This window comes from Semicossyphus pulcher, unplaced genomic scaffold (genome assembly GCF_022749685.1).
Source record: "Semicossyphus pulcher isolate SPU_LCO1_2020_fin unplaced genomic scaffold, fSemPul1.0.p SCAF_2, whole genome shotgun sequence".
In the NCBI taxonomy this organism is placed as follows: Eukaryota; Metazoa; Chordata; class Actinopteri; order Labriformes; family Labridae; genus Semicossyphus; species Semicossyphus pulcher.
This window is the reverse complement of record NW_027211693.1, coordinates 19,484,338-19,509,436: the sequence shown is the minus strand read 5'-3', so window position 1 is coordinate 19,509,436 and position 25,099 is coordinate 19,484,338. Positions and strand designations below refer to the sequence as shown.

At 42.9% G+C, this 25,099-nt stretch overlaps 4 protein-coding genes across 6 annotated transcripts; 2 read left to right on the top strand and 2 right to left on the bottom strand.

The window, feature by feature from the left end:
- Positions 1 to 6,173: 6,173 nt before the first annotated feature.
- On the bottom strand, positions 6,174 to 7,121 carry mif (macrophage migration inhibitory factor). The gene is made up of 3 exons (XM_069669966.1): positions 6,922 to 7,121; positions 6,529 to 6,701; positions 6,174 to 6,423 (listed from the first exon to the last, which is right to left on the bottom strand). Exons 1-3 carry the CDS (start codon positions 7,027 to 7,029, stop codon positions 6,357 to 6,359), a joined length of 348 nt encoding a protein of 115 aa, XP_069526067.1. The 5' UTR covers positions 7,030 to 7,121; the 3' UTR covers positions 6,174 to 6,356.
- Positions 7,122 to 7,409: 288 nt separating this feature from the next.
- Positions 7,410 to 12,640, top strand: LOC138598157 (uncharacterized). 3 transcript variants are annotated; one of them, XM_069669867.1, is made up of 5 exons: positions 7,410 to 7,583; positions 8,055 to 8,382; positions 9,575 to 9,861; positions 10,925 to 11,036; positions 11,164 to 12,640. In XM_069669867.1, the coding sequence occupies exons 2-5, from the start codon at positions 8,079 to 8,081 to the stop codon at positions 12,210 to 12,212; spliced, it is 1,752 nt and encodes a 583-aa protein (XP_069525968.1). In that variant the 5' UTR covers positions 7,410 to 7,583; positions 8,055 to 8,078; the 3' UTR covers positions 12,213 to 12,640. The 3 variants fall into 3 exon arrangements, with proteins under 3 accessions (XP_069525968.1, XP_069525967.1, XP_069525966.1); XM_069669866.1 differs by having other exon boundaries at positions 9,572 to 9,861; XM_069669865.1 differs by lacking the exons at positions 7,410 to 7,583; positions 8,055 to 8,382 and adding an exon at positions 8,402 to 9,026 and having other exon boundaries at positions 9,572 to 9,861.
- A 1,194-nt stretch (positions 12,641 to 13,834) lies between these two features.
- Positions 13,835 to 15,526, bottom strand: LOC138598668 (endonuclease domain-containing 1 protein-like). Its single transcript, XM_069670494.1, has 2 exons — positions 15,196 to 15,526; positions 13,835 to 14,810 (listed from the first exon to the last, which is right to left on the bottom strand). Exons 1-2 carry the CDS (start codon positions 15,499 to 15,501, stop codon positions 14,205 to 14,207), a joined length of 912 nt encoding a protein of 303 aa, XP_069526595.1. The 5' UTR covers positions 15,502 to 15,526; the 3' UTR covers positions 13,835 to 14,204.
- Positions 15,527 to 18,785: 3,259 nt separating this feature from the next.
- LOC138598778 (zinc-binding protein A33-like) lies at positions 18,786 to 24,788 on the top strand. The gene is made up of 6 exons (XM_069670631.1): positions 18,786 to 19,368; positions 20,091 to 20,186; positions 21,849 to 22,082; positions 22,249 to 22,271; positions 22,875 to 22,990; positions 23,821 to 24,788. Exons 1-6 carry the CDS (start codon positions 18,850 to 18,852, stop codon positions 24,384 to 24,386), a joined length of 1,554 nt encoding a protein of 517 aa, XP_069526732.1. The 5' UTR covers positions 18,786 to 18,849; the 3' UTR covers positions 24,387 to 24,788.
- The last annotated feature ends 311 nt before the right edge of the window (positions 24,789 to 25,099 follow it).

Below are 25,099 nucleotides of genomic sequence, written 5' to 3'. Positions count from 1 at the left end.
TTAGTCCTGGATTTACTGGATTACAATGACCTTATTAACGATAACAGTTTCATTTTGTTTCTTGATTTTTATAAAGCATTTTACTCCCTGCAGCACAACTTTATTGGAAAACTCTTTCAAAATTTGACTTTGGAGATCTTTTTTGCAAAACGATCAAAACTCTGTATAACAATGGCAGCAGCTCAGTCAAGGCTATCCAATCTCACCTACTTATTTTTATTTGCTTCTCAGCTCCTGACACTCCATATATCCAGCAGCGTGTTAGAAGGTATATCAGTGGCTGACAAGCATATTATCATTAGCCAACTGGCAGACGACACCATACATTTCCTGAGGGTTGCCTCTCAGGTTCCCATAGCTATTGAGCTACTGAAAAACTTCTCAAAGGCTTCAGGTCTCCAGTTCACAAGTGTGAACTTATGGCTACTAAAGAATGTAACAGTCTTTACATTTGTAATACTTTCTTTACATGTTGAAGGCTCAGTATCCACAAGAATCGACAATATGCCGTTTAACAAAATACATTATGTGAAAAAGTCTGTGAAAATGAATACATATCAATGGGGGGGTTACATTTATTGGACTTTACAACCCTGAACAGCACATTCAAAGTCAAGTGGCTCTGACAGTTTATTAATAACCCGGTATCCTTATGGAACATGATCCCAAACTATGTATTCTCCAAAGTTGACGGCCTGGAGTTTTTATTATTATGAAACTACAATATCAATAAAATACCAATCAAATGATCAAACTTCCATAAACAGATGCTTTTGGCCTGGTCTCTAATCTTTAAGTTAGCAGAACTATAAAATATAAGTTCAGTTAACTTAAAGATCTGAGTTATGTCAAGTAAGCAGTGGTTCTTTTTTCAGGTATGTTGTCAAACTTCAAACTTGGTACTCAAAATGCTTGACATGCAGCCAAAGGAAGTTATTAAATTAAAGTACAAAAAGTGTGAAGTCAGTCTTAATATGTAAACAACAGGAAAGCAGACTATTTCAAGAATAATGAACATACACTATTGTTCTTGTAAATCTTGTTTTTAACAACATTGCCCTTTTTGACACACAAGACAATAACTTTCTTTTCTGTTTTAATCAGGTTTTTGTGTTCAAATCATATTGAACTCAAACTGCTGCCAACCAAGCTATGAAACTATAACAGAAAAACGTGTAATCTTAACATAAGAAAGTGCTTTGGTGAGCATACTGTTAAAGTTGTTAATATCTCCATTGGTGTAACAAACTCTCGGGAAACAAACTCAATAGTCCATTCGGCTACAGGACCAATGGCAAAAACATTTTCCATTTTCCAGTACTAGTAAAGAGTTCCACTGGAGATAGATGGATAAAGGTCTCAGCATGACCCAACATGCCATGTCCCATTCACATTGTGAATACATTCACTCAGTGCATCAAAATATTATTAGATATTTAAGTAAAAGAAGATGTTGCAGAGGGAAGAAATACTGCACATACATGCACACATAATTAACAGATTGATTAATTGATTCATCATTTATTCCATAAAATGAGTGCAAAATAAATAGATTTTCAAAAGGGCAAATGACATTTGAGTGGAAAAATAAAGGCAAAATTGGCATAAACAGAATGTAGATAGAGCCTGAGAACAACTGGTTATTGCAGTGGCAGTTTCCCTAGACACAAAGCCTGACAGGGGTCGCCGTTTGGGAAGCTAACAAAAACCACTGCACTAGTTCAAAAAAGGTCAAAACAAAATGAACCCTTTTGGGATTCCTAACAGATGGTTTCCATTGTTCACAGTTTCCAAAAGTTTCCACAGACTCTATCAATGACTCTATAATCAAAAAACCTGGACTCCAAACATAAGAAAAGTGGGAGTCACAGGACAGGGGGAAAAAAGTGAATTGGGAGAGAAAACTGTTTAAAGTCTCTCAATTAAAATTCTCATTCAAAACAAAAAAACACAGAGCCAACTGAGGGTGTTGACCCTGTGGAGACAAAAACCAAACTGAAAAGGGAAACCCCAACCCTCTAATATAGCCTCAGCCAGGCTGATTGCCACCAGCTGAGGGGGAAAATCCCAGGTGCAGCCAATAGCTCTCAATCAGCAGGGAAATCTGACTGACTTGGGATCTCTGTCCATAACACCTCCCTCCTAAAAGACAACAAATCTGACAGGAGTGTAGGCATAATACAAAACAAACTTCCACTTCAATATAAACTTATGAATAAGTTACAGCAACCGAATGGCTCAAAATGTTTGAACAGGCCTAAAAACCATATAGCGTCCAAAACATCAACTTACATAGCCAGCACCAGGGGCCTATGCTATGAAGTGAGTTCAACATACCCTGATATATACCCAGAACTAATGACCACTTGAGACAAACAATCAGCAGCTAAATTATCCTTTCTGTTGCCATGTTTCATTTCAAGTGGTAGTTCCTGTAAGGCTAAACTCCAGCGGAGTAGCCTACGGTTAGTGGAAGTGAATGGCTGCGGGAACAACAAAGGGTTGTGGTCCGTGTAAAGTTTACACTGTAAACCATCAGAGGATCGGAGGTCGAGACAGATTTCAAAATGCTCTAAAGCTTGAATCAAAGCTAGAATCTCCTTCTCAATAGTAGAGTAGCGCAACTTGCTTGGACTCAGTTTCTTTGAGAAGAACGCTACAGGGTGTTCCACTCCACTATCGTCACACCCACGTCACTTGCATCCGTATAGACACGCAGTAGCCAGGAGTGCTTTTGCTTTTTCAAATGAATTCTTACACTCTGCTGTCCACCGGGAAGGGGTCTTGGGGCTGGTCAAGTCAGTCAGGAGGGCACCTACTTGTGCAAAATTGCAACAAAATGCTCTGTAGTATCCAGCCACCCCCCAAAAACGCTTAAGTTCCCTGCAGGTGGTGGGAACGGGGAGTTTTATTATCGCCCCCTACATTTGTGGACACTGGCAGCACCTTGCCCTGTCCAACCAACTTCCCGAGGTATTCAACGGTGTCCTGAGCAGTTCCAGATTTCATCACTGTGCCATGAGTAAGAGCTCACCACAACACACCTAACAGCTTGGGGTTTAACAGTCTCCTACCCCTTTTCACTCATGGCGTAATATGCTTTCATCATGTCAATGTGACACAATCTTTGTTTCTTTCTACGCTCAGGTGTTGAAACAATGTAGTCCAAGTTTCCAACCTTCTTCTCCACAGTATACGGTCCAGAAGACCGTGCTTCCAGGGGAGATCCCACAACAGGAAACAAAATCAAAACCTGATCCCCTACATCAAACTACGTTAATTTTGGTCTGAGTCCTCTTTAAAGTGTAACTGCACCCACAGGTCTGACCATAACTCCACCCACTGCACAGTTTTGAAAAAGGGGGCAAGGGGTTTAGGGGGGTGGGTGTGTCCGGCAGCTCAATGACGTCCCCTCCCCTGGCCAGAAAAAAATGGGCCATGCGCCAACCATACGTGCATTGACAGGCGTTAACATTCCTTTTTTTTTTTAAATTTCATGATGTAATTTTGTCCCAAACGGTCGTGTCTACCTGCTCACCTTATCCATTAAAAGCTGACCACTGCCTCCTCATCCATTCAAGTGCTTCATTTGACCTTAAGTGGCATACCTTTTAAATGCGATCTCTGCCACATGTGGAATTCGGTTCATATTTATTCCATAGTGCAAATTTAGAACGAGGCATTTTGCCGTACAGGCTTTATCAGATTCATGCATCTCACAATGAACCAGATGAATGCCCTGAGATACAAGGCCATCCTTAGGCCAAGTTGGTCAAGTTAAGCAAAAAAAAGGTTTTGGATGTAAATATTCAAATTAAGACTTAAAGGGACAGTTCACCTCAAAATCAAATATACACATTTCTCCTCTTACCTGTAGTGCTATTTATAAATCTAGATAGTTTTGGTGCAAGTTGCCTAGTTTTGGAGATATCGTCCGTAGAGACCTTCTCTCTAATATAATGGGACTTAATGGTGCTCTGCTTGTGATGCTCACAGCCCAATGGATAGATATAAATGCCAATGGTCTGTCATTTACAACAGAACAGGATAGTACTTTAAGATTTCCAATTTTACTCTTAATGATTGTTTTTAATTCTTTCAAAACCTACTTCAAAATGTAAGGCACAGGAAATGACTTTTTTTGTTGGAGGAAATGGTGTCACTATTAACACTATTATGTTGCAGTGTCAGAAAGTGATATGATTACCATCATATCGGTCGGCTGTAACTGGCAGCTCAGTGCCGACAGAACTAGCACTGCTACTGGCATTGTTGGGCTTATGGGAAGTAGCCTTACAACCTGCCACCTTCTTCATATATCTAAGGAAAAACAAGAGATACACACGGGAGAGGATGGAGGGTCCTAACAGGACTCTCACTGTAGGGTAGTTTCTAACACACTTCCATCTCTACACCACTTTTACTTATTGACACTGTAAGAGCCAAAATGTATAACATGAAAATATTTTGAAGAAGTTGTTATTCTGTATATTCTGACAGGTTTGTGAATTTCATTTTTTGTTGCTTGTTGTTTGGGTTGCTTACTGCGCATGTGTGATGTGTAGCCTAGATGGAGCTAGAGTTTTAGAACGACATCTTTATAAATGTTTAAATATCCATAACGAAGAAGTAACAAATACTGTGACACACAACGACTGTTACAAATTGATTCTGCTGGATGACTGATGAAAAGAACATCGAAATAAACGACATCACAAGCTAATGCCGGACGTCAGTGAGTGATTTTAGCATACCAGTGGATAAAAGACATCTAATGGATACGAGTCAGAAACTAAAACAAGTGATTAAAAGAACAAACTGACAGTTGAAAGTTTTGCCACTACAGGCACAATGACTATTCTTAATACTGTTAATATTATTAATATTAATAATACTGTTATCACTACATCTGTTATAATAGTACTACAACCATTTCATAAGGTACTTGTACAGCCCGCTTTACTCTAGCTCCTGCAGAGGGCTAAGAAAGTACAGATCGTAATGATAGGCTCGGGCTGCTGTAAGCTGTATGTTAAATGTGCTGTGAGAATGTTAGCTCATCTAAATTCAGGCTTAACACCGTTTTATACCCATCGTTTTTTCATTTTGCATGGGTTAATAACTGAATACTTTAATGTGTGTAACACTAAAAACGTCCAGCAGAAGTCCCAATCTCACCGCTACGGAGGGTTGTCTGACCATTACGGCCGACTCAGACTGTAAGCGTGAGCAGAGCGTGACGGCTGTGTGGAGTGACAGGTCCAAAGTTGAGATGGCCCGTGAGTGCGGCTATTTATTATTATCCCACCCCTGTTGAAAGTTCTGATAAACAGTATACAAACATGCACACATGGAGTAAAGTTGTAGTCTAAGAACTTTCTGAAACATGATACAAAAAAAGTATATATAGATTAATTGTCTCTCATCACAAGTACGTATACAAGTGTTTATGTGTATTTTTACTGTATTTGTAGAGCTCAATGAAAAAACTATCACTGCCTCTCGTCGGTTTGATTGAAATCAGTTAAGCAAATACATTTGAGTATACATTTTTGATCTTCAGCCAATGAATGCCACGAACGGTTGTTCACAATTTCAGCACACACTTGGCTCCCTGTGGTCAAGCAAAGGTTGTAAGCACAGGCGGATAGGTTCAAGTTGGTTGTGCTGAAGTAAATAATTGATAGCTCAGTTTCACAAAATACATCACCATTAATCTTTCTTCACCATTGTGGTTCAAAGTACCACTCAATGGTCAATTGCTTGACAACTGCTGTCTTTGCTTCAATATTCAAACTAACATGATGGTGGTTGTTCTGGAAAAGTTGCAATACTTACCCAAGCTATGCACAACACCATGAATTTATGAATTTAGGTACAAAAAATAGACTTTTCTCTAACTTATTTAAATAGTTCTTAAGGTCAGACAGGTCTCACGTCATGACCAGCATCACACATATCTGCCAGGTTAAATAGCCAGTTTGTACGAGAAACAGTTTGACATGTCACAGTAGGAGTGCAGGTGTAAAAAGAAAAACCTCAATAATTTCTTAAATCATTTAGCTGCTTCTTAGTCAGAATCATTTTTCATTGGGTGTTTTCCATGGTTGAATCTATTTATAAAAAAACAGTTTCAAAAAACAATCAAGGAAAACAGAGATTAATTTGTGGTCTACACGTTGTCATTTATTGCATTTCATTTAGACATTATCAGTGCAAAGCTAATAGGGTCTTGCTAAGTGCTTTTAAGATTGGCCATTGCATTACCTTCTCCTGTAATTGGTCAGTTTGTACTAAGTCCATACGTATAGAATAATAATGGAATGGTGTTTTTTTTTATTGTGTTGATCTCTCTCTCAGCCAAAAGTAGTGTTGTTCCAGCCCACATTAGCTGCATCGAAGTCCGTAAAAAAAATGTAAATCCTGAAATAGAAGCAAACAATGATAGGTTAATGAGATTGGACATTAACAGGGAGCGAGGTACTGGATGTGAGATTAAGGGCACTAATCAGATTAAATGTTTGCTACCTGTCAACGGAGATGCCCAGGTGTTTGTTGAGCAATCCGCATATAAGTTTAGAGTATTTCTTGTTATGATCTCCGCCAATCTTGCCAATACTGTTGAGAGTGCAGAGCGCGCATGGGTCTCCCTTTCCTCCAAACATCATCATTTGGTCAGGGTTGATGTGCACAGTCATGTACTGGATCATGCAAAACAGAGACAAAAAACTGATGTCAGCACACAAATCAATCATCAACCCACGTTTGCATACTTGCACAACAATCTAACCGTTCTCATTTAGTAGGAATGCATACAGTCTCTACTTTAAGCTGCAGTAATGTTGAAATCATGTTTCAGGTACGAATGAAAAGTTGCACGGTAATAACCATAGTAGGACAGCTAGCGCGCCCCAGGCCTACCTGTGCAGGTTTGCCAATAGCTTTAGCCAGCTCCTCGGTAGCCTCGGACAACAGAGGCGCAGGCACATCGCCTCTGGGCACGTTGGTGTTCACCACGAGCATCGGCATGATTTATCTTTATGGTGCAGCCCTTCTTCGCTTCACAATCTGCTGAAGCTGCGATTCTGGTGTCAGGCGGAAGACACGACAAAACGTTTGTGTTCCTGTTTTGGAGTGTGCGATCATATTTGACCACAGCGCCCCCATCCGTCCTGGAGGACAATTTTGTTGACACACGCAAAACAAAACGACAATTCAGTGGAAGATTTTTTTTGGTATAATTTCCAATTTTTAAATAATGATAAAACAATTGTTAAGATCACATCAATTACAGAGTGAAAAATAAAATCCTGTATTTTTAGGGTGCGGCTGTTCTTGAGTGTAGGGTAATTACGGTATTGGGCATGCGCAGTGTCCTCAAGCATCATTAAGCAGTGCTGAAGGAGGCGAAGAGGAAAACAGTGGCAGTGTGGGAGAGAGAGGGCAGAAGTTAGATGGCGCTTTCCTTTGTCGCCGTGTCTCCGTGGATATGAACATCGAGCCAGCTTATCCACGATCCGTGAAATCGCTGTCTGCCGCTGTTTCACGTCTGAATTACTCCTTCTGATTTCTTCTGACAAACGGTGCGTATACAAAGCTAAATTAGCCAGAGCTAGCACGACTAGTTTCTATCGCCACGGAGCGGTCACTGCTGCTCTTCTACTTAAACATTATTGTATTATAAGTTATTACAGGCTAACGTGACGCTGGTCTAGTATTTGGTATTAAACTAAGACATAGCAGTTATACTTTTTGAATAACCCAGCTGACTGGTATTTAGTTAAATGGTTACAGAGATGGAATAACCATAATGTTAGTGTGCTGCTTCACAGAGCCCTATCACACTTAACTATCGATATTATTAAGATTTTAAGGATTTCTGTTAGCTGGCAGAGACAAATAAAGATAATTTTCTAACTGACATGGTGATATGGATAGTATTCAGACTGAAGACAGCTAAAATTTCGATATAGCCTATAGGCAAGGTGAAACTTTGTTATATGTAACTTCTTATCATATAACCGGCTTGTTAACTGGTATTGAACCATCATCAGGTCCCATCAGAACCGGTGTCCACAATGATGGAGGAATCGGTGTCCACGTTTGAGACGCACCTGACGGCCGTCATGGACAGTCTGATCCGAGCCTCAGTCTGCGAGATCACCAAACTCTTTCAGGAGACAGTGAACGACTACCTGGTGGAGCTGTCCCTCAACAGGAGGGAAAACGAGGCTCTCAAACTGCGGCTGAGACTCACCGAGAACAAGCTTAGAACCGAGCGCAAGTACGGGCTGGGCTGGGCGGCTAACCGCCGCAACGCCGGGCTGTCTGCGGAGGAGGAGGGAGCCGGAGGGCGGCACAAACGAAAAGTTGAGATGGCCCGTGAGTATTTCTGACTGAGGATGGCCTCTACTCCCAAAATGAGGAGGCTTACATCTCATGTAGTGTGTAATGTGTGTAAAGCTGTGTCTGAAATTACTGCAATTACTGCAACCTCTTAAACATGTCAGTATGATGTGCATTTTATGTGAAAAACAGGGTTTCTGCTGTGCAGTCAGGGCTTATGTGAAGACGCACTTGTTTTGTTGGAAACCATCTGGCAAGAGCTGATCTCTCCCTCCCTCCTTCCTCCCTCCCTCCTCCTCCCTTCCTCCTCCGCCTCCTCTTCATGTTCGCTCCCTCTGTCCTTCACCTCCCCCTCTCCTCTCTCTCTCTCTCTCTCCGCTGCATTCTGTCCCTCCCACTCCTCTGTGCTTCTGCACACTCCCTCCCTCCCTTCCTGTCTTGCTCCTCTCCCTCCCCCCACCTCCTTCACTTCTCTCTGTCTGTCTCACTCCAACTCTTCCTCCTCCCCTTCCCGCTCCTCTCTCCTTCACGCCCTCGCCTCCTTCCTCTCTCCCTGCCCCCCACCTCCTCCTGCTCTGCTCTCTCCTTCATCACGTTGCACACACACTCCCCCTCCCCTCCTTCCCTCCCCCACCTCCTCCACTCCTCTCCCGCTCCCCTCCACCACCACCACCACCACCGTAATTACACTCTTGCACCACTTCCACTTCTCCTCTGTCTCTCTCTCTTTCTCCTCTCATCACCCCATCACTCCTTCAACATGTCCTCCATCTCCTCCTCCTACTCCTCCTCTCCACTGTGGCCCCTGCAAACTCCACTTCTCCCTCTCTCTCTTTTCTCCTCCCTTTCACGTGTTTCTCTCTCCTTCCCGCTCTCTTGTCTGTCCTTCTACGCCCCCTCTCTCCTCACTCGTTCATCATGCTCACTCCTCCTCCCACTTCTCCTCTCCCTTCCCCCCCGACCTCCTCCCTACTCCTGTTCTTCTCTGCTGCTCCAACCCCCCCCCCACTCCTCCTCATCTCGCACTTCTTTACCTCTTCTGTCTCTCATCTCTCTTCTGGTCTCCCAATCATCTCCTCCCACTTATCTCTCTCCCCCTCATGTTTCATTTTCTCTCCTTCCTGTCTCTCCATGCCCTCCCTCTCCCTTGCCCTCCCTTCCTCACTTTCTCCTTCCTCTCTCACCTCCCTCACACCCTCCCTTCGTCTTCTTCTCTTCTCCACAGGAGGCAAGTCAAAGAAGGGCCCGGCGGCAGCCTATGGCAAAGGCTGGCCTGGAGGTGTGTGGGAGGAAGGAGGAGGTGGCTGCGCTGGTGGTGGTGGGGGAGCAGGAGGAGGAGGAAGTGGAGGAGCTGTGGGGATGGTAGCAGGAGGAAGAGGGGGGAAGGAGGCCAGGGAGATGTACCTCATCCAGTTCCCCGGGGATGAAGAGGATGAGGGAGGGATGGTGGAGGACGAGGAAGGGGAGGGCAGCCTCAGCGGCGAGGGGGAGGAGACGGCCAACATCAAAGAGGAGGTGAGGGAGACGGGCTTTCTCTGAGGAGGAGGAGTAGGAGGAGAAAGTGGCACAGCATCTCTGCACTGCTCAGCAGCCTCATGTAGAATGAAAAAGAACGTAGACACAAAAAGAGAGGGATGATACGGAGAGAGAGAGAGAGTTTTGCTTGTGTTTTTCATCCATCAAATGGCTGCAGAGATGAAGTGGATGAAGGCAAAGCTATTGATTTGATATTTAGCTTCCAGAGGAGCCGTAGAGTAGAGCTCTCCACTGCTCAAGTGCAGAAAGCTTTTAGGTAGAGATACTACTGGTAGAGGTGAAACGCTGTTTGCTATTCCAACACATGACCAAGAGCGAGGGCACAGATCAACTTCTCTTCTGTATTTGAATATTCAAAGCATGCAGAATGTTAAAAGTCTCCTTGTTCAGTCAAGTTATAAAGTGACTTTAAAGACATATGACCACACAGCTAAACATTTGTATTGGTAGGGTCTGACCTGTAGAATGTATCTAAGAAATGGATGTAGTCTCTTGGTTTCAAAAGTGAAGCTAATGCTGAAGTGCTGTAAACCTGCATTCTTTGTAATGGCCAGCAGGGGGCGCATCAGGTTGCAAAAATTAGTTAGAAGCATAGAACTAGGTGAGAAAAAGACCCTCCTTCTCGCTTGATTTATTACATCAGTAAGTCTCCGTCAATACAGCATGATGCTCATTTCTAAGTTGTGCTCTTGTTCAGCGTGAGACGAGAAAGCAGCGTGTGCTTTAGGGCACGGCTGCCTGTGACCGACACGTTTCTACACGGCAACCTGTCAAGCAGGATAGAGAAGTAGCAATGCGTATCCACCCTGTCGAGTAAATATCGTTATGGCTCCGAAAAAAAAAAGATGGAGAAAGCCAAATTTCTAAAACGCAAACCAATGGCTGTCATCACTGAGGCTTCATCCACTTCTTATATACAGTCTCTGGTCATTACATAAGGCTGAGATGTGTTCACAAGCTGATTAGGGAAAAAAAGTATAAAATGCTTGTTCTTCCTGGTTTGAGTATTTTGTCCTGACACAGTCTGTGCTTCTCGATACAGTTTGGTCAAACAGAAGGCTACCAACCCCCCTCTCTGCGGCTAATCAAGGAGGCGTTGAAGATGGACCCGCCCAACAAGAGCCTTCACTCTGTCTCAAGAACCCAAAGCGAAGGTAATGAGGACACACTGGCTGAGGGAGGGGAAGTTTGGAAATGGTCAGAGATCAATAGTTTGAAAGAAAGAGGAAATGATTGATGATCTCTCTCTCTCTCTCTCCTCCCTCCTCTGTCCCTGCTCAGGAGACCTGTCGGATCACCCCCCGACCCTTCATCCAGGTGATGGAGATGAGGAGGACTGGGAGGTGGGCTCAGCAGAGCCATCAGAGGGGGGTATGACCATGGACGAGCTTAGGGGCCTGGAGTCCGCACTGAGGGCTGAGAGAGGCCGCGAGCAGGCTGCCATGAAAACATCCCAGCCTGTCAGCCCTGAATCAGAAGTAGGGCAAGGCAGCGAGACCAGCCTGGCTCCTAAATACATCGGACTTGATGGGATGGAGCAGGAAGGAGAGCTGGAGCCTCAGCCGCCCACCCTGCAGAGAGAGGAGCAGGTGGGGCAGGGCAGGTTGAAGGACGGTGTGAGGGCCGGAGTGGGCGGGGGAGTAGCCTTGAGGTCAGGCTGGTCGAAGAAGTTGAGAGAGGGCGACTCAGCCGGGGTCATGAAAGGAGAGGATTTGATGGAGCTGGAAGAGGCCGAGCACCCACCCCACCTTTCTGCTCCAGGGAGTGTTGGGGAGAGCGGAGGGGAAGAGGAGAGCGGAGGGGACCTGCTTCACTTCTGCCCACAGTGTGGAGGAGGCTTCACATCCGAGGCTGAGCTGGATGAGCACCCCTGTCCACTAGGGGGCTCTCAACTTCAGAGCAGCGGAAGTGAGGAAGGTCTTTTCCCCTGTGCTCACTGTGGAAACACGTTCAGCCACACCTGGGCGCTAAAGAACCACGAGTGCGCCTGTGCCGCCGAGCGTCCGCACTGCTGCGAGATCTGTGGGAAGCGCTTCACACACTCGCGCTCATTGGAACGCCATCTCCTGGTGCACACAGGCGAGAGGCCGCACCGCTGCCCTCAGTGTGGACGCAGCTTCAGTCGCCTGGGCAACTTGGAACGACACCAGCGGATTCACACAGGCGAACGTCCGTACGGGTGTGATGCGTGCGGGAAGCGCTTCAGTCGCGTGGAGTACTTAAAGAGACACCAACTGATACACAACAGTGAAAAGACGACGCTGCAGTGCTCCAACTGTGGGAGCGGCTTCAGTGATGTGGAGCAGCTGAAAAACCACCGCTGCTTTTAGAGGCTCTGCTTCAAATCCCTGATCGAACTGGAAACTGAAGCGGGCGTTTCATTGAATGTGGTAGAACTGATTGGTAGATTTTATTCTCAGTGAATGGAGTTGCCTTATCTACTCACTTACTCACAAGTGAATAAAGAAGGCAAATGTCCAATGAGACGGGAAGTCAGTTGTATGTGGTGTTTCTCTGTAGGAGGAGAAATAAAATCAAGAAGTTCCGCCATTTTTTTTCTGAGGTGTTCTCATGTGTGTGTACAAAGCTTTTACTTATTTATGACGATCAATAAATTGTACATTTTTGTCTTTTTATCAATAATTCACTCATGCTAAGGCCAATGCCCTTGTTTTTCTCCTGACAATATAATTGACAGCTTGGTATTTTGTATGTTTGTGTTTTGGTCATATCATTAAGAAATAAATATTTCAATTCATCTGAAGGCTCTTCTTTTCTTGTAAAACCAGAGGGTTTGTAAATATGTAGTAATATTATTTTGACAGAGGGTTAACATGAGATGGTTAGATGAAGCAGTTACTTCACTTGCTTTCTACTGGCAAAGATAGATGAACTGTGTAGGAACATCATTGAACTAGCGCTTCTCTCCCTTTCTTACTCGCACTGCCCTTTAAAAAGCTTCTCAGATACTCGGCCTTCCTCGCTAAATGAATTCTACGCTCTCTAAGGACATCCACCTCAATAAGAGCAGGAGATATCACTTTTTAGAAGATATATAAGAGCACTTTGCTGCTTGTTGAATGGAGTTTAATCGGTGTGTTCAAATCAACGTTATTTCCTCTGAGAAAATGTGCGTGACCGCATTTTTTTTTATTCACACAGTGACATTGACCTCGATGGCTTCTTTTAACAGGAGCTGTGAGTTTTCTCTTTCACATTTACTATTACGACCTCACAGCCCTGCTCAGAAATTCCCCTTAGATCTCCATACAAATGCTGAATTTTCATGGTCCTGTGAGATCTATTTATGATTTATACAGACACACTTAACTGTACAGCTAAATATGTGGGGTTCTATTACACGACCTCAATCCGAATAGAAAGTCCTTTGCTCATTCTTACAGTGTGCAACCACATACCGTCTGACACAGTGTTTAAATGAAATTTCTCCTTTTACACATCACATGTTTTTCTGCACAGCTGCAATTCATACTTATCGGCTGCTTGCATACATTAACTCTGTTTAAACGCAGAGTAATATGGTGCACGAAGCATACTGGCTGGTGTGCTGCTGCATTGATACTCTGTGGAAGTCGTAAAAAAAAAAATTCAAGGCACTGGGGCAATTGCAATTCCTCAAGTGGCCACTTGAGGCTGGCCCCCAAAGTGAGTCAATCCTCATTTGGTCTGATATTAAAACTTTACAGCAGAATTAAACATGTTTTCAGCCTTCACCGTCCATACCTGGATCCATTCACTGAATATTAAATCAAAAGTCTGTTATAAATTGAAACTGGTATCAGTTGGATATAATCCTGATAATATTAATTCTCAGTATCACACAGCATGTCATAAAAGGTTGTACCTGCTTTGCATGAAACACAGTATATATTTTAATGTTAATACATCCAGTTGGCATTAGAGACAGACCTCATGTGCAATAGTTTTTTATTTAGAAGTATTTGCATTTGTATGAACAAATCATTCATGATGTAGAATCAATGAACTCTCAGGTTTAAAACCAATGTTACTGTTCTCATCTGAAATATTAATTAACAGCATACAATTGACCTTGATTTCAGTCTTGTTTTAGTGGTTAAATCATTGACGTTGTTGAACATTGACAACACAGAAACATATTTATTTTATTAAACCCTAATCACAGGTGAAATTAATTGTAAACCGTCATGAGATTATCTTTATGTCCTGGTTACTCAAACACTCATTCAGTCATGAAAGAGAAAGTTAGCTTGTAAGTTAGGTGAGCTAAATTAGAGAATACAGCTAACAAAGCAGATGAATTCATCATGAGATAAGCCTTTCTACTGACACTGTCCATGAAACAGGCTAACAGACATACCCAGCCTTTGTTTCAGGATGTCCTCCAGAGTCTCTAAAGACATCTTCCTCACATCATAGCCCCTTGACGCCCTACTAACCTTGGTATTAACCGGCACTATCTCCTCCCCGCTGTTTCGGTCATTTCTTCCCACTGCAGCGTACGTGGGGAAAAACGGCCTCATAAACTGAGGAAGGCTGACATTGTAGGATGGGCAGCAGTATGCGGACCACATGTACTCAGGAACAGAGACCCTGTTCTTAATCCAGCGGGGGCCGGACTCATATGGCAGGCCTCCGGTGATCACATACATCGATGCGTTGCAGAAGGTCTTGTACTTATTCAACACATCTTCCTCCAGCTGGTTCCAGGGGCCGTTGTTGGAGCCGGCTTGCTGAGGGACGATGTTAGTCAGTGTGAATGTGGCCTTACGGTTTTCTTTGGTCTTTTGGTGCATGCTGGGATTGAGATGGCCTTTGGTGAAGTTTGAGTTCTTGTAGTCTTGGAGCACCGCCTGGCTGTCAATCACATTCTGGTCCACGGGATCAACAAAGACTTTCATCTGCGGGTCGGCTCGGGAAAATGACAACTTAATGACAGAGAAAGAACTGGTCAGAAATTACAAGATGCAAAAAACAGTATTCTTCTGCATTTGGTCCTTTAAACTGATTAGTTTGAGTGAGTCTAAGTCTTAACGGATGTGTGGCAGATCCACCATACCATGTTGCAAATGACAATGGAACTTGCGGAATATAAATACATTTGTATATTTACAGTCTGAGAGGGTTTTTTCTGCTTCTTCTCGAAGGTTATGGCTAAAATGTCTTGAACCAATCATACACTAACACAGGCTCCTTAATAAACAGCACTTTTTTGTTCCCTGTCACTTCTAGTCTTGTAGCCTTGAAGCATAGACACAAATTCATATTAGGTCTCCATAAACACCACACCAAGTAAGTAAGTTTCTCACTTACTTGTGGTTCGTACATCCAGACTGGTTTTGGTCGTTTGCCATCTGCAGCACTGAGTACGTACGCCGAGTACAGCGGTGCGCGCTGCTGACGGTGATACAGGCTGGCAAAGTGGTACTGGTTTTTGTAGCGCTGACATATCGGCTGGTACCCTGCTGCACTGATACCCTGTGGTGGAGATCTTTGATAGAAGAAATCGAGGCACTGGGAGAAGTTGCTGCTGATCTCTCCGAGGACCAGGCCACCGAACCAGGGCAGGAGAAGCAGCAGAGCTCCTGAGGAGGATTGAAGCATCTTCCTTTGAGACATCCTGCACAACAGAGCTGTAAATACTGAACAGAGATGCCAGCGAGCACAGGCTTTGCAGACAGACTTCCTCTCAGACGCAGGTCCTGAGTTAGATAGAACCTACAGTGTCCACTCAGCGTCTGGGGCATGGGTCCTGATGGGCTATCTCTCAGTTTCCTCTTATATGTACTGACAGCAGGAACTCCATGGGTCAGAGTTTTGACCAACCTCCTACTCCGTTTGCTCACAAACTTCCCCTGCTGACCGGCAGTCAGATTACCTTCTTGGAAACAGTGGCTCTTCATGCCCTTTTTTAGCAAGGTCAACCAGTAGAGAGCCCTTTGTTTTAAGTCTTTTATCATGTGCTGATTAGGCCAGGCGAAGAACAATAATATGCACTCCTAATTTCCAAAACTCAGATCTCAACATATGTTAGTTTTTGACTAGGATGTGTAGCTTAGTTTGACTTCCACTTCTATTACTAGAAATTCTTTCATGTTACAACTTGTATATTTCCAATGACATCCGAGACATTCATTCAAGTTGTTGTTATTGTTGTGTGTATGTCCGCTTAATTATAAAAAGTTAAATTAAAAAGTTGATCCTAAAAGAAGTGTGATGGGTTTACATTGTATGACACAGAGCTCTTTATGGACCCATCATGGAGTAGTTTGTCATTCATACAGTACTTTTTTATGATCCATTTTTTTACTGGCAATGATTTTTTTATTGATCTAGTCTTCAGTTTCTGTGTGGTCGTCTATTTCTTCCGTCAGCGAAACTTCCCTGATCAACCACAAAGGTTTCCCAGAAGATGTCATATAGTATGTCCATTTCTCAACTGGTAAAGTCTGTGGCCTCTTTATTCCTTTATGTGATTGATCTTTAAGTGAGATAATCACGAGTTTCAACTGTTCTGCTTCTGTTTTCACAGTATTGAGCAATGGTTCAAATGTAGAGGGGGTGTAAATACGGGGGCAGGCCGAGAGGTACATTAGAGACCATGATGTGGGAGTCAGCAGAACTTCAGCTCAAATACAGGTCAGACATGTTGTCAGTAAAATTAATCCAAATAATAATTATTAAAAAAACTAAATCTTTCTTTTTGTTGGATGCACTCTTATCTTCTTTGCTACTGTCCATGTCAGTAAAATCTAATCAAAATGTCAGTTTATACCATTAAAAGTTGTCTGAAATGTGTTTGTGATTAAATAATTAATAAGGAACAATAATATTCTGATTTATAAATGTTGACCAAATGTTCTTGCAGGTATTATGAGAAATTTTGCTTCTTTCAATGCACCCACTCAAGATTTACACATTTATAATTTCATAGCATGCACCTTGAGACGTGGGTGGCTGGCTGTCTATCATGGCCATCTAGTGTGCACTCAGAGACATGACACTCTACAGGACAAAGGCTGACTTCTCCACGTAGAGAAACTTCTCATGGTCAGGTCAGTGAAACTTGCTGGACTGTTAGTAATAACGTTACATTGACCGTCACTTGTAATGAGTCGTAACCTGTGGATGACTGTGAATAATGAGTTTCAGTTTCCACACAGAGGAGAGTTGCTGAGTCTTACTTTGAGTCAGTGCAAAGGTTATTGCGGTAAGGAGGGGGCGGGATCTAAAATTCAGTTTTATATGCAAAAAAGAAGGCATTTCTTCCAGTGCCGAACGTCCCAGAAAGAGAGACACATTTATGTAAGCATAAGAAAGAGGTAGTTTAAAGAGAAAGCTGCAAACTCTGTGTCAGCTAGTTTCCATTCTTCTTCCTACCTCTCGACATGTTTGTACACTACGGCTCCACTATAAAGCACACTTAATAAGCCCTTAATACTTCCTTCTATGCTCCACTAATGCTGTCTTTACATAAATAAATAAAGCAGAGAGGCCTATGTATATAAGTAACAAATATTCATACCAAGTTAAATGTGAAGAGAAATTGTTATGTGCTTAAAGAACTTGTTACTCCTTTAAACAAATCCATCAAAGTTTGTGTGTAATGTCCTTTAACTTTGTCAGTAAGCTTTCTTAACAACAACCTAAAAAGTGCTAACCAAATGTTGGCCTTAACATAAAGATTGAACCTACAGGTGACGACATGGCTACTTCCATTAGAGATGGTTTTCTATTTGTTTTTTTATCATTGATTTACGGAGATCCTCTTAGATTTAGATTTTCACTGTTAGACTAACTTTTCATGTTGTTTGGACTAAGTGTTAGCTTCCTATGCTAATTTGTGAAACATAATTTCCTTGAAAGTTGTTGTCTATAGCAAGTCATACTAGTATTGTTGGTTGGGTCAAATACACAACAGTAAGCCCATAAATACCTGTTGTGGGTTTTTATTTTTAAATTTTTGTTAACAAATTCAATTTCTATGTGAAGAACAAGCTTGTGAATTGCATTTCAGTTTAGCGCTGCCTAAAAACCACTTAGTAAACAGGTAGCCTAATGCTAACTAGGCTAATTTTGAGTGACAGAACCGATGCAAGACGCTTTTGAGGCACAGGCTACAGGGGAAGCAAATTAAGCCCTGTAATTGCCACTACTGCTTTTTGATTTCTATTTTCCAGCCTATTTTGCTTAAAAACTACAACACTGTCAAAGACATATAGCCTAAGCTTCGTTAATAGTAGGCCTCCACTCTCACCTCACTTCTCTGTTAAGAAAATATTAAGCCTAATAATGCTTGAACAGCTGATTTTTGCAGGTTGTAACCGTTCATTCTCCTCCCTGACACTGATTCATCTTTAAGACTTCTCTGGTGGATTATTGGATGGATGAAACTTTTGGACCAGTTTTAATTTTACAACTTATTTACATAATAAAAAGAATGATTAAACAAACTCACAAATAAGTGACACCTAGTTTGCTTTTGCTGTTGGCTTAAAAGAAAACAGACCTTTAAGTGATGATTTCTTTATAACATTTTAACTGTAGGATTGATGTTTATTAGCTTTTATTAATAATGGCTTTTTTCACAACATTGATCATATTAGCTAATATGCTGTTCTCTTAAGAATATAGGAAAGGCCATTCTGGCTTAGGCAATATTTCCTCCATAATAAAACAATTAGCCTTAATAATATGGTTACCTTAATTGGTTTATATGTTTGAGTGGTTTTCCGTTGTGGTTCTCTTTGGCTGAGAAAATCGGTTTGGCTCGAGACCGTGCGCCCTGACAGAATAGCTCCATCGGCCGCACGAGCCTGTTGCTGCAGGCCCTCTGTCTCTTCCGTGAAAACTTAATTCCGCTGTCAGCTTCAGACCACTCCCTCTCTCAGTGTAAACGGAAGAGCAGTTTAGTCTTCACTCTGTTGCCATCAGACGTTTCTATAAGGACTATGTGCGCTGACAAGAATGGCGGAGGCCAGCGCGCTTGAAGAATTGCAGTCGGAGCTCACTTGTCCGGTGTGTCTGGAGCTTTTCCGTGACCCGGTGATCCTCGAGTGCGGACACCACTTCTGCCAGGTGTGCATCATCCAGTGCTGGGAAGCCAAGGCGGACGAGTTGTCGAGTTGCCCAAAGTGTAGAAAGTCTTGCGCCCGTAAACTGCGCCCAAATTCGCTGCTGTGCAACGTGGTGGACAGTGTGCGCCGAGCCGGGGTCATGGACCCAGCCGCGGGGATAGACGGATGGCATCCGGAAGGTGACCTGGAGGAGCCGGAGGAGCGGGAGCTGGGGTCCAGTATGAGCAGCGTGACCTCGTCTATCGGCCACTGGCCGCGCCTGGGGTTGGATATGTGCGACGAGCACGAGGAGAAGCTGAAGCTTTACTGCGAGGACGACCAGCTGCCCATCTGTCTAGTGTGCGGGATGTCCCGGGACCACAAGACCCACAATGTCATCCCGATTACAGAGGCCTTTGAAAACTACAAGGTACAGACTCAGTGACCGAGCCCAGACACGTTTGTTTCTGTAAACCTTAATCTCACTTGGTTCTAAAAACCAGGCGTGTACCGACCACTTTCAAAGAAAGTAATTGCTCTTAAATCCGACAGCTCATCTTTCTCGTATATTTGCTCACATTATAAAACCTGGAACCACATAGTAAAATGTAGTCCAAGTTTAGGGAGTGACATGCTCTAACATGCTCATATAAGGCTTCACTCCTCTTGTATTTGGATGGAAACATATCCCAAGTTTGACAAACTTTCCTGAATGTCTAATTAAACCTGGTTTATAAAAAATCTGCTCTGACAGCAGACAGAGCTTTCACAGAGCAGATGTTGTGACATGGCAGGTATTTTAAAAGCAGACGCCTGGTTTGCCCCGGCCTTTTGGTTCTTGTTTTACAGGAATTCAGCAGCCCACTGTGAGCTCTCACAACCCCCCCTCTTTTAAAACCTGGCATCTGACCATCCTTGTCTTGTTTGAAGACTCGCACTGTGAGGGCTCTCAGTGTGTTTCAACATGTTTTATTGGTGCTGAATTCCCATTTTGTTTGAGTTTATGGGTCAGAGGTTTAGTTGGGCATCATATGACTCCCATCACGTTGTTGTTCAGAGCGAGGAACCAATCAAATTAGCTCCCACATTTAGTATAATCAGGTCTCCACTTCTTAACCATGTTTGGCATGTGATTGTCTGTTTCTGCAACAGGATAAGCTGTCTGTCGCTCTGGAGAGGGTTCAGCTCCAGACAGAGGAGGCCACGCTCTTCCAAACACAGACCAATGAAAAGATCCTCCTCATTAAGGTACAGAGACGTGTGTGTGTGTGTGTGTGCGTGTGTGTGTGTGTGTGTGTGCGCATGTGTGTGAAAAGGAATATGAACACAACCCTCGCAGAAGAAAAGAACAATACCTGTGTGTTTTTGTATAGAACCTGCTAGTCTGGTCGCTAAGCAACACTCACCTACATTCCTCCACCTCTACCTGTCAGACAGATGTGAGTGATGGATGACTCATGATCATGGTGACACAACATGCTGTTACTCAACATTGTTTAAATGTGAGGATCCCCATGTGTTTCAGATGCAGAGTTACTTCCTGAAACAAAGTTAATAGACATTCTTACGTGTCATATCATGTTTGTCACACACACACACACATACAGCACGTACAGCATGTACAGAATAGCTTGAATTTCACACACCCTCAGCGAAAGAGATAACAGCTGAGGCTGGGCCGCTTTTTCCACCAAAACAGCATTCACCTCAAACAGAGGTCTCTCCCTTTGTGTGTGTGTGTGTGACAGAGATATGAGTCTTACATGTTGCTGTGTTGGAAGATTTCTGCTGTAAGAGATTACTTCACATCTCTCCGCTCCAGGCTACCACACATGTGTGACCTGTCTTTCTGTCTCTCTGTCAGAATTTGTCAGCATGTGTGTGTTTTCCTGTCTGTCTCGCTGTCTGTCTGTTTGACCCAGTTTAAGTGCACAGGCACGGGTTTTCACTTCTCTGTTTCCCTGCCAGTGTGACAGGATGTGGGTCAACAAGGTGGAGAGGAAGTTTGTCAATTTGTCTTTTCCTGCTAATCTCTTTATCCGTGCATGTTTTTGTAAGTCATCATTTCACCAGAGGGCTTGTCTTTCTTTAGAACATACTTAAAATAAGTATCCATATCTTTAAAAATACAGATACTACAATATAAAAATCTCAGTTACATGTCAAGGGGGACCCAGAGTCAGTGTTGGTTGAGGTTAATAACAAACAAACATACAGAAGGTTTGGTGTCAGTCAGGCATGTGCACAGATAGGACCCAAACGGGACCCTGGGTCCTATCTGTGCCCTTGGTGGTGCCCTTAATAAACAAACAAATAAAATTCTATCTAATCAATCAAATATAAAGACGGAAATGTAAAGTGGTACGCACGAAAAGGATGCCTTATCAATTTAGGAAGTACACATACCTTACTGAAGAATAAGGTATGTGTGATATCTGTTGTAGACAGGGGGATACAATCTGTAGAGCTTGAACCATGCCACATTTAGGAAGTGTACATACTGGAAAGGTATGATCTGTCTGAATGCCATTAAATTGCACCTTCCTAACTGTCTTTCTCAAAGAAACTACTAATCTAATGAGACAACTGAACACTGACTGACTTCATTACTTTCATGAAAACATGTCAAATCTGTGGTTTCTTCGTTGAATAGTGTGGTTCAGTAGAATATAAACAGTTCCCATGTTATCAACATAATGTGTGGCTATGGATGGTGGCAGTGAGACAACATCAGGGTGGGAATGAGTGCATGTTGATGGGGCAAGGTTTTTTAATTTTTGCTTCAGCTCCTGCCCCCAAAAATGTCTGTGCACGGCCCTGGTGTCACTCCCTTACAGTCACATGGCGTCTTTCTACACATGAAGATTACTTTGGTCTCAAGTAGAACATCACAAAATCTCTATGTTTCAGGAGCGAGCCGGAGATCTGGAGGAGATGGTCACTGCAGAGTTCGGCCTCCTGAGAGAGTTCCTCCTGGAGGAGGAGGAGCGCATTAAGGAGAAACTGAAGAAGCAGAAGGAAGAGAAGCTCAACCAGCTGGAGGAGGCGCTCACACAGACCACGGAGCAGATCAGCCAGCTGGAGAGTACGGCTGACCAGCTTCATATCAAACTGAGAGAGGAGGAAAACCCAGAGCAGCTCAAGGTGAGAGTTCATCTTACTTTTATAGTACGTTTTCTTAAACCGCGATCGATTGAGATCAGCTTGCAAATACCAAAGAACACTGTTATCCTGTGTCAGAGACATTATCTGCATGTTATGGAAGAAGCTTGTAGTCACAGGCTTGTTTTGATCTGCTTTTTTCCCCCAGGGAATCAAAGATTTCATTGGAGGGTGAGTATCACCTTGATCACAATCCTTCAACAGCAGGGAGTTTTTATTGAGTAAATAGTTAATTTCCAGGTCATGTATTCTTTAACCTGTACATGACTCATGTCCTCATTTAAAACTCTGAAGTCACAAGGATGTGACGTGTTGTTTTGTAATTAACTGTCAGTCTTGTTGAAACAGGATGTGGAGGCATTAGGCCATTTTATCGAGTCTATGACGGAATAGATTGAAAAAATAGTTGTGGTAGATCTGACATGAAACTTTAAAGATAACGGTTTCATCGGTTCTTTTTTTAATTTCCTCTTAAACAGGTGGCAAATCTGAGAATGCAGATATAACACAGATGAACAGGCCACACACTCCCACAGACTTGAATCTAATCTTTTTCTGAGTTAACAAAAGAAAATGTTACCTGGTTACTTTTTCTGTCTTGTGTTTTTATAGTTCTCAGTACTTAAAGAGAATAGTCAATGGACGATTAGCAAATATAAAAACTGCTTTCCTTCTTAGATGAATCTGCTAAAGCAACATAAAAATGTAACTCTTTAGTGAGGAGGCTGTCTTTACCTCTTATGTCTTTTATGACTCTGATCTTGCTCCTTCCAGGGTTGAGAGCTTGTTTGAGCGCCCCCCAGAGGTGAGTGTTAATCTGCAGACAGGGGACTTCCTGGGACCTCTGCAGTACAGGACCTGGAGGAAAATGAGCAACATTTTTCAGCCAGGTAAGAATGCACACACATGAACACTCACACAGTCTGTACACACCAACAAAAGCAACTGCTCTTCCATAAATTTAGATGACTAGTGAGAGACACACACAAAAATGATAAGCAGAGAGGTTAAGTCTTAGAGTTATACCTGTCAAGTTCCAAAAATACTGCATCATCTTCTAACACAGTTTCTGTTCAATTTGTAGTCTCAGAACTGACGTCTGGTTGTTTTTACAGGCTAGTAGTAGTACTCCCCATTACTAGCATATTTACATTGACATGTAAAATTAATTCAGGTTCCCCTTTAAAAACAAATCTACATAAGAAATATTTGTGCTTTGCTCTTTATTCTAAGCTTAATCCAAAAGCTTAGTTCTTGAAGATGTTTCACCAAGTCAAGAACTAAGAATTAAGCTTAGAATTACCATGACCTGGATGACTGAGAATCTTCACAGACTTTGCATTTTATGTTTCAAACATGACCTTATTTACTTTCAACCGAAATCCAACCTGTCTCTGGGTTGAAGTCAGTTGTGCAGAGAATCATTTTGGGCATCTGCCAATGACATGACATCATGCGTTGGTGTCGATTGTGCAACACTAAACTGCAACACTGGATTTAATGAATGTATAGAGTTACAGCAGGGTTCTCTATCTTGACGCAGTATCATTCATACTTAATTTGTATCCATGTACCTGATGCTCTTATCCAGCTTCTCTTACACTAATGAGCATTCAGTATCTTGTTGAAGGTCACTGCCAAGGAGTCTTCCTCAAGTGCCTCTCTGTAAGCACACATCTGTTGTGTCCTTACTCCTTTTCTTTTTTTTTTGTCGTCTTAGCGGTCACAGCAGTGACCCTCGACCCCAACACAGCCTACCCCTGCCTGTGGGTTTCCCAGTGCTGCACCAGCGTCCAGGTGGGGAGACTCCAGCCCAACCTGCCCAACAACCCAGAGCGCTTCACCCGCTACAACATCGTCCTGGGCTCTGAAGCCTTCTCCTCGGGCAGACACTACTGGGAGGTGGAGGTGGGCTCCAAGACAGCTTGGGGTCTGGGTGTAGCCACAGCCTCCGTCAACAGGAAGGATGACATCAGCCTCTGCCCTGATGATGGTTTTTGGACCATGGTGCTGAGGGACAAGTGTGATGGCACCAGCGAGTACGAAGCCTGCACCGACTCAGAGGAGAGCTTGATTTATCCCTCCAAAAAACCGAGCAGGGTGGGGGTCTTTCTGGACTACAGTCGTGGTGAGGTGGCGTTTTATGATGCAGGAGACATGAGCCACCTCTTCACCTTCTATGATGCCAAATTTAAAGAGCCGGTGTTCCCGTACTTCAATCCCTGGCCGATCATTAACGGACACAACCGCGAGCCGCTCACCATAGTGACACCACACTGGGGATGACGTTATTTTTGTAAATAGAACGACACTGTGCAAATCTGCAGATTCAGAGTGAAACTGCAGAAGAAGAACCAGCAGCTTAAACTAAAATGAACTCTTCTAATGAGCATTGACACAGCTGCCTCATCATAAAGACTTTGTATTGATGATGTGGTGAAGATGCACATGCAGGTTATCCTGTAATATTCTTCAGATCAAGAAGATCAAACTACGAATGGACAAGAAAAAATGTCATTTTATAGGACATGGATGTTTATATTGTACATTTTTCATTTTGGCCACAAATCAGATGAAATGATTTAAACCAACAACTGATTTTATTAGTTTTATCTGTGTATTCAGTGCCTGTTATATGTTATTCCTCTGTGCCATAGAGTGTATTGCAAAACCATTAAAACACATCAAACAGCCTCTCTGTTGCACTGGATAACATTTGTTATTACTATGATGAACATTGGCACTGTATTTGATTTTGACGCACTGTGCTGCTTTAGTTAAATGTCTCCTGTGCACTCAATGTGTTTTAAACACCTGAAAATAGACCAAAACAAATCAAATATTTTTGACCATTTGAAAGTTTGCCATGAACTTGTGGCCCTGCTGTTTTTAGTAATTATTTAGCCTGTATTAAAGTTGACACTTTTTTGGGAGAGCTTTTTAAATATTTACATTCTAAGCAGAGATGAATGTGATTGGAGCTGAGAGCAAAGTTATTA